The sequence below is a fragment of the Anser cygnoides genome, chromosome 28, assembly GCF_040182565.1.
Source record: "Anser cygnoides isolate HZ-2024a breed goose chromosome 28, Taihu_goose_T2T_genome, whole genome shotgun sequence".
Taxonomy (NCBI): Eukaryota; Metazoa; Chordata; class Aves; order Anseriformes; family Anatidae; genus Anser; species Anser cygnoides.
This window is the reverse complement of record NC_089900.1, coordinates 4,134,381-4,148,385: the sequence shown is the minus strand read 5'-3', so window position 1 is coordinate 4,148,385 and position 14,005 is coordinate 4,134,381. Positions and strand designations below refer to the sequence as shown.

General features: G+C 54.0%; 1 protein-coding gene across 1 annotated transcript; it reads right to left on the bottom strand.

The window, feature by feature from the left end:
• Positions 1-460: 460 nt before the first annotated feature.
• Positions 461-1,420, bottom strand: LOC136787195 (olfactory receptor 14C36-like). Its single transcript, XM_066984327.1, has one exon. The coding sequence runs from the start codon at positions 1,418-1,420 to the stop codon at positions 461-463; it is 960 nt and encodes a 319-aa protein (XP_066840428.1).
• Positions 1,421-14,005: the final 12,585 nt, after the last annotated feature.

Genomic DNA, 14,005 nt, shown 5'->3' with positions numbered 1-14,005 from the left:
AGCAGAGCTTGAGGATCAAGGGGATTTCACAGAAGAACTGGTCCACAGCATTGCCTTGGCAGAGGGGCAGGGAAAATGTATTGGCAGTGAGCAGGACAGCATGGAGAAAGCAACTGCCCCAGACAGCTGCTGCCATCTGGGCACAAGCTCTGCTGCCCAGGAGGCTCCCGTAGTGCAGGGGCTTGCAGATGGCAACGTAGCAGTTGTAGAACATAATGGCGAGAAGAGAATATTCTGCTGATATCAAGAAGACAAACAGAAAAACCTATGCAGCACATCCTGCATAGGAAATGGCCTGGTGTCCCACAGGGAATAGGTCATGGCTTTGGGGACAGTGGCAAAGATGTATCCCAGGTCTAGGAACAGCAGAAGCACAAAAAATACAAAAAATAATAATTACAAAAAAAGTATGTTAATATAAAACAATGAAACACAAGGCTAGAATGGGATATATTGAGAGTCACTTTGGGAGAGAGATGGGAACTTCACGATTACTGAAAAATATTTGTAATAACACATTCCAAATGGCATTCTTTAGCTCCTGGTTCCTCATGCTGTAGATGAGAGGGTTCACTGCTGGGGGCATCACTGAGTACAAAACTGTAATCACTAGATCCAGAGATGGTGAGGAGATGGAAGGGGACTTGAAGCCGGCAAATGCAGCAGTGCTTATAAAAACGGAGACCACAACCAGGTGAGGGAGGCACGTGGAGAAGGCTTTGTGCTGTCCCTGCTCAGAGGGCATCCTCAGCACGGCCCTGAAGATCTGCAAATAGGAAAAAAGAATGAAAACAAAACACCCCCAAAATACAAAACCACTAAATGTGAGAAGCCCAACTTCCCTGAGGTAGGAGTCAGAGCAGGAGAGCTTGAGGATCTGGGGGATTTCACAGAAGAACTGCTCCACAGCATTGCCTTGGCAGAAGGGCAGGGAAAATGTATTGGCAGTGAGCAGCAGAGCATGGAGAACCCCACTGCCCCAGGCAGCTGCTGCCATCTGGGCACAAGCTCTGCTGCCCAGGAGGCTCCCGTAGTGCAGGGGCTTGCAGATGGCAACGTAGCGGTCATAGGCCATGACAGTGAGAAGAAAATACTCTGCTGATATCAAAAAGACAAACAGAAAGACCTGTGCAACACATCCTGCATAGGAGATGGCCCTGGTGTCCCAGAGGGAATTGGCCATGGCTTTGGGGAGAGTGGTGGAGATGCAGCCCACGTCGAGGAGGGCGAGGTTGAGGAGGAAGAAGCACATGGGGGTGTGGAGGCGGTGGTCGCAGGCTACGGCGGTGAGGATGAGGCCGTTGCCCAGGAGGGCAGCCAGGTAGATGCCCAGGAAGAGCGCGAAGTGCAGGAGCTGCAGCTCCCGCGTGTCTGCGAATGCCAGCAGGAGAAACTCGGTGATGGAGCTGTTGTTGGACATCTGATGCCTCTTGGCCTTGAAACCTATCCAAAGACAAAAGGACATGGACTGGCTACCTAGGAAAGGCCGTGACACGTTCTGAAACCCATAGTTTAGTTCACATGCAGTGTACCTGTAGTACAGAGGGGTTGTTCAACATCTTCCAGCAGGAGAACCTCAGGGACATTGCTGGATTATGTTAAATCAGTGACTTCAACAGAGCCAGCTCATTTCCCAGCCCTATGCACTGCAGTGCCCAGAGCCATATTGGCTAGAACAGCTTGAGCACTTTGCTCCCAGTGACATACCTACAGAGCAGGACTCGTTATTCTGATGTTTGAGCATTGGCTTTAATCCCACTGCCCAGAGAGACTGAGGGGAAACCAAGGGCAGGATGGCTGGGAGGAGAAACAGAGAGAAATGCCCCAGTGCTCCTGCTTCCAGGGACAGGAATGGGACTGAGAGATTGGCACTTGGGGGGTTCTCTTTTTCTGAGGGTCCTGCTGCTAAAGGGACAACAGTCAGAGACCCCATGGTTTTGGGGCAGAGGCTTTGCTGGATTTGAGCAGAGACCACGTGGTTGCTCTGGGTAAGGTGTCTGCACTGCATGGATGTCAGGGAGGTGCCCAAATCGCCCCTACCACGGAGTTTCTGGGAGCAGCTCCCGCTCACTCCCTGCCCATGGCTCTGCTGCCTGCAGCTGTCCCTGCCTGCAGCTGGGTCTCTGTCCCCACGCCTCCTGCCTGCAGGTCACAGCCCCCATCCCACCCGCTGGGTGCTCAGCTCTGCCCTGCAGACAACTCCTGGCAGCAGGGCTCTGCCCAGGGGCAGCTCGCTGGGGGCATGTCCTAGAGACCAGGTCACACAGACCCTGCTGACACTGCACGTGTGGTGGTGGAGCTTTCTATGGGCAGGAAAGAGACTTCCTACGGTCCTTGGAATGCTCCTTATTAGGGCTTAGGAATGTCAGCCTTTTCTTAAAAATAACAGCCTCTATTTCTATTTCCACAGGGACAAAGAAGAGAAAACTGAAAGCAGAGGCTCAGGAAAGCGGAGATGCAAGCATCTAACCCCTGATTGGCTTCTTGCCTTGGATACAACCTGGGAGTGCTTTGGAGCTGTGAGCAGGCTGCCCCAGGCAGCAGCCTCCCGCCAGCAGCAGGACCCTGCCCTGCCGGGGGGGCTCCTTCCACCCGCAGCTTCTCCCCGCAGCGCCCTGGGCAGCTCCCCGGGCAGGCTGAGTGCTGAGCCTGGCAGGCGGCAGAGGCCCTGCCCCGGCACACAGCCCCTGGGGCACAGCAGGGACCCTGCTCTGCACCACAGCCCTGGGCACCCCTGCCTGCACGCGCGGCTTCTCCTTCCTCCAGGAGCTGCGGCTGCATTGCCCTCCAGCCAGAGACTTACCGGGGTCAGGGCTGGCAAGTGTTCTCCCCCAGCGAGCTCTGTGCATCCTGCCACTTCTGCCTGCCTTTACCCACTCTGTCTCTGCAGGCAGTGCCCCCAGCCCTGCTGCGCTGGGCAGAGGAGCTGCTCCTGGGCAGAGCTGGCTCTCTGCAGCGCTGCGCGCTTGCCAGGAGCTCCCCTTGGGCCCAGGAGCCCGGCCCAGCTCAGCAGCACAGGCCCAGCCCAAGGCCTCCCTTGCTCTGCCCCCCACCAGGCTCCCTGCCCATGGCCCTGGGGCTGCAGGGGAACCTGCTGGGAAACAGCCTGAAGGGATCCCTGGGCTTCCCTCCCTCCCCTGGTCAAACACACTTCTTGACAGCAGGATCATTTCTCCTTTTAGGCTATAAATCGTCTTTCTTTATTCTGTTTCTTTGTCCTGTTTACAGGCAGGACACACAGTCCAGATGTGCCACAATGCCCTCAGCCTGGGGCACAGGCAGGAGGAGATGGATCCCAATCTCCTGTCACAGGGCTGTGACATTGAAAGAAGGGCTGATGAGGTGTTGGGGGACAGGTCCCTCAGCTTGGGGCGCTGTGCTGGATAGGGACATATGGATGGGGGGCCGAATAACAGGGTATTGTCCTCCATTTGAAGGAGCTACTCCTCTATGGGATGGGCAGCAGGTTGGGGGAGCCCTTGTGGGTGAAGCTCAGAGGAGAGCCAGTCAGGGTGACAGTGTGGTCGTGCTGGGTGGGTGCAGATTCTTCAGAAGAGACAAGTGGGGACGATCAACAGGGGGTTGCCCTCCATGTGAAGGATCTGTCTGGATGCATGGAGCTCCTCTATGGGATGGGCAGCAGACTGGGAGGATCCTTGTGGGTGAGGGTCAGAGCAGAGCCAGTTAGGGTGACAGTGTGGTCGGAGGTAAATGCCTGCAGTCAGGCTGAAGAAGTGGACAAAGTCTTGTGGAAGCCATTGGACTAAGCTGAGTTCACTGACTCCATGTCACCCTGGGGGCCTTTAATCACTCGGACGGTCACAGGAAAGGGACACTGCTGGGTGCAAACATTCCCAAGGTTTCTGTGGGTTCTTGGAGACAGCTTCTGTGCAGAGCTGCCAGATGGGCCAACCTAGGTGATGTTCACCGGGATCTGGGACTTGCAAACAGGAAAACTTGTGTCTTGACACTTCTCTTGCCAAATACATGCTGTAGTCCAGCTGCTTTTCAGCACATGGAAAGAGATGAGGTTTCGGGGCCCAGCCCTACATCCAGCACTGCACATTCTCACTCTTGTCTTTCCCTGCAGCCCACTTGACGTGGTGAAGCTGACACGGGACCAGGTACATAGGTGTGCAGTACAGTCAGGGGCAGTAGTCCTGCCTTCAGCATGCATCAGGTCTCCTGAAATGAGAGACTTGGTCAAGTTCTGAGAGAGAACCCAGAGTAGATCCTAAATCGGGATGGGTTCCTACTTCATTGTGGACACAAAGACACAAGTGGTCTCCTGCAGAAAGATCTGGCAGCCCAGCTGCAAGGGGCAGGCCGCCTCTCCACCTCAACCTCTTCATGGGCGCCTTCTCCTAGAGGCTCATGGCCATGGCCAACGCGTAGCAGCCTTGAGGAGTGCACCACGTCTGTCACAGACCATTTTCCCCACTCTCCTCTCCATCTGTAGTGCTGCCATACTCTTCTCCCTCACAATGATGTGCTGAGGGTATGTTTGCCATTCCCTTGTGTACCACCTCTGCCTCCTGCATGGCAGACCAGGGGATGATGCTGAGGCCATCTCTAAGTACAGAGCCCCATGGGCTGTCCCAGAAGGAGGATCCCAGCGTGTGCTGCAGTTCCCTCCATATAACACATCCTACTTCTACAAGTGAGGGACATGCAGTGAAGAGGAGTTCAGGCACACTGAGGGGATGCTCCATCCCAGGTGCCTTCGCTCCTGTCTTTTGAGAAAATCCCAGCCCCAGGACAAGCCTCAAACCCAACCCTCCTGGGAAGGCTCTCAAGAGCAGAGGCGTGTTGGTGCAGGAACACAGCGGTGACTTCTCCAGCGCTCCACTTCTTATATCCAATGGCCTTTGTCACCATTTGGAGATGTTTCTGGTGGACTTGTCAGGAAATGCTGGAAAGGAACTGGGCAGAAGGGAGGTGACAGTTTCTCAGGACAAGAAAGGAAATCTCTCGTCTCTCTCCCGAGCTGTGCCATCTCCATGCTGCTGACCTCACAGGCCTTCAAATGACACATGCTGATGTCACAGGGGGATGGATGCACTGCATCACCAGGATATCGTCACTGGAGCAGCGGCAGTGCCGGCACTTCCCTGCAAGGCCTGGTCCCTGCTGGGCACTGCTTGGGTGCTCCCCACCGCTGTCCTTCTGTGGCCAGGAGTGGGGGCAGCAGGCAGCAAGGTTGCACTGGGTGACCCTCGCTGACGGGCGGAGGAGCAGGGGCACCTTGCAGAGGAGCTGTGGTTGAGGAGCCAGGGCGGGCATCCCTTGTCGTGAGCTGAGGGCCAGCAGCAAGTGAGATGGAGGGCTGCTGGAGGGCGACCATCACCTCCAACCTGACTTCCCTCTTTTCAGTGCTCCTGCAGCTCTCCTCCAAAGGTGAGGGTGTCAGGAGCCCCTTCCCGACGGGTTGCCCAGGGGCTGTCAGCTGTCCAGAGCTCCAAGTCCAGGGCTTTGGGAGGAGACTGAATAGGGCTGATGGCTGCTGCAAGAGCCCTGCCTGAGGGTCCCGCTGGGCTCAGGAGATGATGTAGCAGCCAGGACCCCTGGGTCCTGATGCCAGGGCTGTCCTGAGGCCCAGGGCTCCTCTGGCCATGGCTCAGAATTCTCCTGATGGGGACAGTCCAGGGCCAGGTTTCCCTGGGAACTGGTGCCTCTTTGGGATCTGGCTCTGGGAGGAAAGATGTCCGGTGTCCCAAAGACTGGTGTGGCCTGCAGCTCCCACAGGTCTCTCAGGAATGTTCCAGCAATGCCTGTGTTGGAAATCAAGCCTTCCTCTTCTACTGCTGTCCTTCAGGGGAACCTCTCTTCATTCCTGTTTGTGTGGCCAAGCTGGCAGAGCATGTCCTGGATGCTGAGATGCCATCTCCGGAATGCCGCAGCCCTAGGTCTGAACACTTCCCATACCCCTACATGATGGATTTACCCTGCTACGCAAGTGACCTCCTCCACCCCACTCCATCACAACCCCTCCCCAGAGGAAAAGGGGAAGTAAATATTTTTTGTGTGGTCTTTTGGGGTCCCAGGAGTTGGAGTCTTGTTCAGCGGTATCTCTCCATGGGCCGCAGCTTCCTCCAGGCCAAATCCACCTGCTCCACTGGGGGTTCCTCCATGGGCTGCAGCGTGGAGATCTGCTCTGCTGTGGGACCCATGGGCTGCAGGGGGACAGCCTGCTTCTCCATGGGCCTATCCATGGACTGCAGGGGAACTTCTGGTGTCTGGAGCACCTCCTGACCTTGGTGTCTGCAGGACTGGTTCTCACTCCTCTCCCTCCCAGCTGCTGTTTCCCAGCATGTTTATTCCTTTTTAAATCTGCTCTCACAGAGGTGCAACCAGCATCACTCATTGGCTCGGCTCCGACCAGCAGCTGCTCTGGCCTGGAGCGGGCTGGACATTGGTCAGCAGGTGGTGAGCAATTCCACTGTGCATCACTTGCTTTGTGCATTCTACTATCATCATCATCAACAACAACAACAGCAATAACATCTTTATTATTATTATTTCCCTTCATTTTCTCTCTTATTAAACAGTCTTTATCTCAATTCATGAGATTTTATCTTTTTTCCCCTCTCGATTCTCTCCCCGTCTCAATGATAGGGTGTGGAGTAAACGGCTATGTGGTGCTGAGCTGCCTGCAAGGTTAATCCACAACACTCCCTTTGGCACATAACATAGGGTCCAAAGGGTAGAGATAATGACAGATCTGACCAGAGCATGTTAAAATAAAATTGTTATAAGCTTATTATTTGCTGAAAATAATGTTGATTTTTTGGGGGGATCTCAGGGTTGTAGTTGTGTTTGGTCTCTGAATTACGTTGGATAGTACATTACCAACTGTGTGTTCCTTGCAGTGCTGTTTATCACTTCTGGGGGCTGGTTTAAGGTTTTTATTTTGCTGTAATGTGTAACACTGGCTTATGGTATGATAAAATTTTTGGAAGTGAGACTGATCTGGTAGTTGTACTCAGCATTGCTGTCACCACTGTACTTCAGGAACCATCTATCAGAAACTATTCTGATCTTGTGAAGCCCCACTTGGAGTACTGCATCCACGTCTGGGGTCCCCTGTACAAGAAGGATGTCGATCTGTTAGAATGGGTCCAGCGGAGAGCCACAAAGTTGGTCAAAAGGCTGGAGAACCTCTCCTATGATGTAAGGCTAAGAGGGCAGGAAATGGTCAGCCTGAAGAAGGGAAGGCTCAGGGGTGACTTCATTGCAGCTTTTCAAATTTTAAAGGGAGCTTATAAAAAAGATGGAGAGTGACTTTCTCCTTGGGCAGACAATAAGAGGACAAAGGGGGATGATTTTAAACTAAAAGAGGGGAGATTTGAAGTGGAGAGTAGGAGGAAATTCTTCATGGTGAGGCACTGGAACAGGTTGCCCAGAGAAGCTGTGGATGCCTCATCCCTGGAGGTGTTCCAGACCAGGTTGGATGACACCCTGAGCAACCTGTTCTAGTAGGTGGCATCCCTGCCCATGTCGGGGGGTTGGAACTAGATGATCTTTAAGGTCCCTTCCAAGCCAGGCCATTCTATGATTCTGTGATTCTCTTCTGGGACTTCCTGTGGTCACAGTTTCCCTTCAGTTCTCCAGGTGGACCTGAGCTGAAGAACCTTGTCTGGGGGTGATCTTTGGGGTAAGGGCCAGCACATGGGTTGGGAGAGACTGTCTCAGGGATATGTGCTGCATGTCTACATGCAGACATGCATATGTGCTGCATGCTACATGGATGTGTACAGCAGGAGAGCAGGAAGCTCACATGGCTGCTGGGTCATGCTTCCATCAATGCAAACCTTGACACGGGATCCCAGCCTTGCTTTCCAAGACACCCTTCACAAAGGGCAATGGCATTAAGAGATTGGCAGGTTAGGGCACCAGTCCTCCTTCAGTTACTCCTCATGTCAGGTGGTGCACCAGGAAACCATAGACTTGTGGTTCTGCATGATGAGCATGAGTTAGGGTACACACAGTCCAGACCTTGTCTTGGATGAGATGAACACCAGTATTTGAGGCAACTTCTAGTCAAGGTCAGCTCCCATCTGATCTCTCCTCATGCCTCCTCTCTCCTCTCCAGCTCTTCCTGGCCACCTCCCCATGCTCCCCATGTGGCCCTGAGCTGGTGGTGCTATGAGCAGACCAAGCATGCTGTGGTGCCCAAGAGGTGACGGCACACTGGCTGTGCTGCACACGGTGGGAAGTAGACCTATCTGTATTGGGATCACTGCTGCTAAACTCTCACTCTGGATTCAACATCTGTGGCAGATGCTCAGGAAGGCTAGGGAATATTTCCAAGGACTCTAGGGGTTTCCAGGTATTTTATAGATCCAGGCAGCTGTACTTCCCTGAGGATGAGGGGAACCCCTCTCCAACCTTCCTTCTTTGAGCATGCTGGTCCCTCACTGAATCCCACAGGCACTGAGTTCTTGTTTGCCTGGGGACATCAAAATTTGGCACTGTTCCTATGGGTGACTCCCCCTTGGGCAATCTCTCACTTTGTAGGGCTCCAGGCACTGCCCACCCCTGGGACATGCTCCCTAGGGAGAACCCCTGAGCTTCCCAGGCAGCTCCACATTAATCTCCTAGAGGATGTTCTCTGCCCTGCCCCATGTGGGACAGACACGGGGATGTACCTCAGTGACCATTCACCACTTTCACTGTCATCAGACACCAACAGGTTACTCCTAAATCCTACCCCTGATTTCTCACAACTCATATGATGGTGATGAGCTTTTTGTCTCCCAAATGCACAGAGTTACAGGCCTTCTGAGGTGCAGCAGCTTGTATTGGGCTTACGTGTCACTGTTTTGGTAGCAGGGGGGATCTAGGGCTGGACCCTGTGAGCAGAGTCCAGAAGCTGCCCCATGTTAAAGAAGAGCCAGTTACAGATGGCTCCAGAAGTGACCCATTGCTGGCCAGAGCCGAGGCAATGGGCGATGCTGGGTTGGCCTCTGTGAGAACAGATTTAAGGAAGGGGAAAAAAAATCTGCTCTGAAGCTGCAGCTGGGAGAGAGGAGTGAGAAAATGTAGTGAGAAGCAGTCCTTGGTACAGACACCAAGGTCAGTGCAGAAGGAGGGCAGGAGGCGCTCCATGCACCAGAGCAGAAGTTCCCCTGCGGCCTGTGGACAGGCCCCTGGTGGAGCAGGCTGTCCCCCTGTAGCCCATGGGTCCCACATGGAGCAGATCTCCACGCTGCAGCCCGTGGAGAAGCCCCCGGTGGAGCAGGTGGATGTGGCCTGGAGGAGGCTGTGGCCCATGGAGGACCCCTGCCGGAGCAGACTCCAGACTGCACTGTATCCCATGGAGAGGAACCCACGCAGGAGCTGGGGGCCTGGGGGGATCAGTTCGGGAAGGATGGCATCCATGGGAGGCACCCCAGACTGGAGCAGGGGCAGAGGGTGACCATGAAGGAGCGGCAGACACAAAGTGTTATAGACTGACTGCAGCCCCCATTCCCCGTTCCGCTGCACCACTGGGGGGAGGAGGTAGAAGACAGTGGATTGGGGTGAAGGTGTTTTTATGGCCTTTAGTTTCTCACTGCTCTCGTCTGTTAGTAATGCTCAATAACTTACCTGAATCTCTCTACAAAGTCTGTTAAGACCATGACTGAAATATATCAGTCATTTGCCTCTCCCTTAAATCAACCCTGGAGTCCTTTTCCGCTCTTTTTTCTCCAGCTTTTCCTTTAGAGGGGGGTGAAAGAGCAGTGTGGAGGACTTCAGCTGCCCATCTATGTGAAACCACCACACTGCTCAGCCATGTTATTGGCAACATCTTTGAAAGAAGAGACAGGATTTCAGGCAGTGCACTGGGGAGATTCCATTTTATTAAGCAGATGCTAAGAGAGAGTACTGGCATCCAGGTAGACAAAAAATGTCCAGAGAAAAAAAAAATAGCAATTTCATAGCTCGGGAGAAGTGGGGTGAATAAAATACTTTTTTCTACGAAAGTAATACATGGAAATGACACTGAAGATAAATATAACATCATGGTAATGAAAGTAAGTACCAAGCCTCCAAGAAAAACCAAAGGAAGTCACTTGTGGAGAAAGAGGAGAAATGTATCAATCTGAGGAAAAATCCACGTAATCACTTTCCTGATAGCACGCTTGAGCTCCTTGTTTCTCATGCTGTAGATGAAAGGATTGAATATCAGGGGCACCACTGAGTACAGAACTGCCACCACCAGATCCAGGGATGGGGAGGAGATGGACGGGGGCTGCAGGTATGCGAAAAAGCCAGTGCTGAGGAACAGGGAGACCACAAACAGGTGAGGGAGGCACGTGGAAAAGGCTTTGTGCCGCCCCTGATCAGAGGGCATCCTCGGCATGGCCCTGAAGATCTGCAAATAGGAGAGCACAATGGAAGCAAAACACCCCAAAAACAGAACACTACTGAATGTGAGAAGCCCAGCTTCCCTGAGGTAGGAGTTAGTGCAGGAGAGCTTGAGAATCTGGGGGATTTCACAGAAGAACTGGTCAATAGCATTGCCTTGGCAGAGGGGCAGGGAAAATGTACTGGCCGTGTGCATCAGAGCATAGAGAACCCCACTGCCCCAGGCAGCTGCTGCCATCTGGGCACAAGCTCTGCTGCCCAGGAGGCTCCCGTATTGCAGGGGCTTGCAGATGGCAACGTAGAGGTCGTAGGACATGATGGTGAGAAGAGAATACTATGCTGAAAACAAGAAGACAATCAGAAAGACCTGTGCAGCACAAACTGCATAGGAGATGGCCCTGGTGTCCCAGAGGGAATTGGCCATGGCTTTGGGGAGAGTGGTGGAGATGCAGCCCAGGTCGAGGAGGGCGAGGTTGAGGAGGAAGAAGTACATGGGGGTGTGGAGGCGGTGGTCGCAGGCTACGGCGGTGAGGATGAGGCCGTTGCCCAGGAGGGCAGCCAGGTAGATGGCCAGGAAGAGCGCGAAGTGCAGGAGCTGCAGCTCCCGCGTGTCTGCGAATGCCAGGAGGAGGAACTCGGTGATGGAGCTGCTGTTGAACATCTGATCCTCCTGGGAATTGGGATCTGCTGCTCTGGATAGGGAGGCCTGTCCAAGGAGGAAAGAGAATTAAATTGTTAGGGTAGACCTCTGTGAGGAAAACCTAGCCTATTTTATTATTATTATCTTTTTTTTTTTTGAAACCATAAAAAACTGCCTCTTCACTTCTGGGAGGACTGGTCCTCTGCTTGATGTCAAAGTGGTGCTGCCTGAGGGTGCTACTGGGGGCAAGTGACTCTGCAGGAGACAGTGCTGACCTATAGCAAGAAGTAAATGGGACATGGGGTGGTCTCAGATGAACTGTGTTTGATGTAACAAGGAGTTTTGGAGTACACTTTCTCAAAATTCACCCAACTGCAGAGCAGGGCTTTATGCACAATGCTTTGGTTTGTTACTTTATACGCATCCCCCTACACCTGAGGAGTGCATTTAAGGCACAAATCCTTGGCACATTTACTGCCCACCAAGTGAAACCTTGGCCTCCTGGGAGGCAAAGGGACCGTCCCTCAGGGCAGAGTGAGGACAGCTGGTGTGTCCATCCATCCTGGTCTCAGCTGCCCTGTGCAGGCACCTCTGGAGGATGGTCGCACTCAGGTGTTCCCCTGAAAAGAACCTGGATGCTGCTGAGAGCAGAGGAATCCAGGTTCAAAGTGCAGATCCCCAAACCCCTCACCCATCTCATCGTACCTGAGGAGGATCTCAGCTCTCTGCTCTTCTCCAGGGGCAGGGAGGGATCATAACAGCTGCCAATATACAGCCATCCACCAGCATTTCTATCGCCTTAGGACTGAAGTTTCTTCTCCATGGGGATGCTAGATAACACAGGGCTGCTAGGGAAGAGCTGTGCCCTTGTGCAAGGCAGCCTGCAGCCCAGCAAAAGCCCCAGTGACATTAGGGCTGGAAGTCTATGGTGTGAGAAAAAGGAGAGTGGACAGTGGCTCCAGGGGAGGCATCTGCAGTACAGGGATGGCAGGGAAGTGCTCAAATCTCCCCTACCATGGAGTTTCTGGGAGCAGCTCCCGCTCACTCCCTGCCCATGGCTCTGCTGCCTGCAGCTGTCCCTGCCTGCAGCTGGGTCTCTGTCCCCACGCCTCCTGCCTGCAGGTCACAGCCCCCATCCCACCCGCTGGGTGCTCAGCTCTGCCCTGCAGACACCTCCTGGCAGCAGGGCTCTGCCCAGGGGCAGCTCGCTGGGGGCATGTCCTAGAGACCAGGTCACACAGACCCTGCTGACACTGCATGTGTGGTGGTGGAGTTTTCTATGGGCTGAGGGGAAGGAAAAGGACGTGGTACAGTCCTTCTAATACTTGTTGTGAAGGCTTAGGAGAGTCTGACTTCTCTTGGAAATAACGGCATCTATTGCTATTCCCACTGAGCCAAAGAAGACAAAATGGAAAGCTCAGCAGGCTCAGGAACACTGGGACTGTAGCTGAAATCCCGTGCCTGATCCCTTCTCTTGCAATGTCCCCTTGAATACATCAAGGTTGTGCTGTGGATCTGTGAGGAGCCTGCCTGAGGCAGCAGCCACCCTAGGTGCCTGGGTGCCTGTATATCTCTGCAGGTAGAAAAGGACCTGTGAGAAAGCTCTGACAGGTTCAGCAAAGTTGATGCTGTTGCTTTTGATAGGAAGAGCAGAGGTTGCAGGCATTCTCAGGGCTTGCTCACAAACATACTGATCATAAAAGTTACAGTTCAGGAGTCTCGGCAATATGCTCATAATTGCTCACAACTGACAAAATTGCTCAGGTCTCCTTTTCCATTTCTCCCTGTTCCCACCCCTCCCGTCCCTCCCCTGGTCAAGTAGAGTAGGTAACTGAAAATACTGTAGAAAATCCCTGTTTTGACCTTTCTTCTGAAAAAAATGCTTGGGAAATGCCCTTGCAGTGCTGTGGAGCCATGAGCAGGCTGCCCCAGGCAGCAGCCTCCCACCAGCAGCAGGACCCTGCCCTGCCGGGGGGGCTCCTTCCACCCGCAGCTTCTCCCCGCAGCGCCCTGGGCAGCTCCCCGGGCAGGCTGAGTGCTGAGCCTGGCAGGCGGCAGAGGCCCTGCCCCGGCACACAGCCCCTGGGGCACAGCAGGGACCCTGCTCTGCACCACAGCCCCGGGCACCCCTGCCTGCACCCGCGCCTTCTCCTTCCTCCAGGAGCTGCGGCTGCATTGCCCTCCAGCCAGAGACTTACCGGGGTCAGGGCTGGCAAGTGTTCTCCCCCAGCGAGCTCTGTGCATCCTGCCACTTCTGCCTGCCTTTACCCACTCTGTCTCTGCAGGCAGTGCCCCCAGCCCTGCTGTGCTGGGCAGAGGAGCTGCTCCTGGGCAGAGCTGGCTCTCTGCAGCGCTGCGCGCTTGCCAGGAGCTCCCCTTGGGCCCAGGAGCCCGGCCCAGCTCAGCAGCACAGGCCCAGCCCAAGGCCTCCCTTGCTCTGCCCCCCACCAGGCTCCCTGCCCATGGCCCTGGGGCTGCAGGGGAACCTGCTGGGAAACAGCCTGAAGGGATCCCTGGGGTTCCCTCCCTCCCCTGGGCACACACACTTAACAACAGAGTCATTTCTCCTAGCAAAAAATGAATTAGCTGTAACAATAAATTCTTTATGTCCCAGTATCAGTTTGGACATGAAGTCATGGTGGGGGACATTTCTTCTTCCTCGTGGCCACTTCCAACCTTCCGAGATGCACTTTGAGCAGTGTTTTTTGCTTTTTTTTTTTTTCCTCTTGCTGTTCCCTACTACCAAAGAAAGCTCCATCAAGGTTGAAACCTCTTCTAAAGTAGGCATCCCAACATATCAGCATACTTGCTGCCTGTCAACCAGCCAGACAGGAGTCACCTCACCAGCATCTTCCAAGAAATGGGGCTGTTGCTGTCCTTGCACTTCTTGGCTGGACACACCCAAGCCTTGTGCCTCCTGCTGTCCAGTCATGGACTCAAGCAGAAGGGACAGCACAACCCATATGCAGGCCTTCTTTCTGTCTGGGTCCTCCTGGGTATGGAGGCAGAGGGGAT

Excerpts from the sequence above, each read along its gene's own strand:
- LOC136787195 (XM_066984327.1), bottom strand. The coding sequence starts at position 1,420 with ATGTCCAACAACAGCTCCATCACCGAGTTTCTCCTGCTGGCATTCGCA.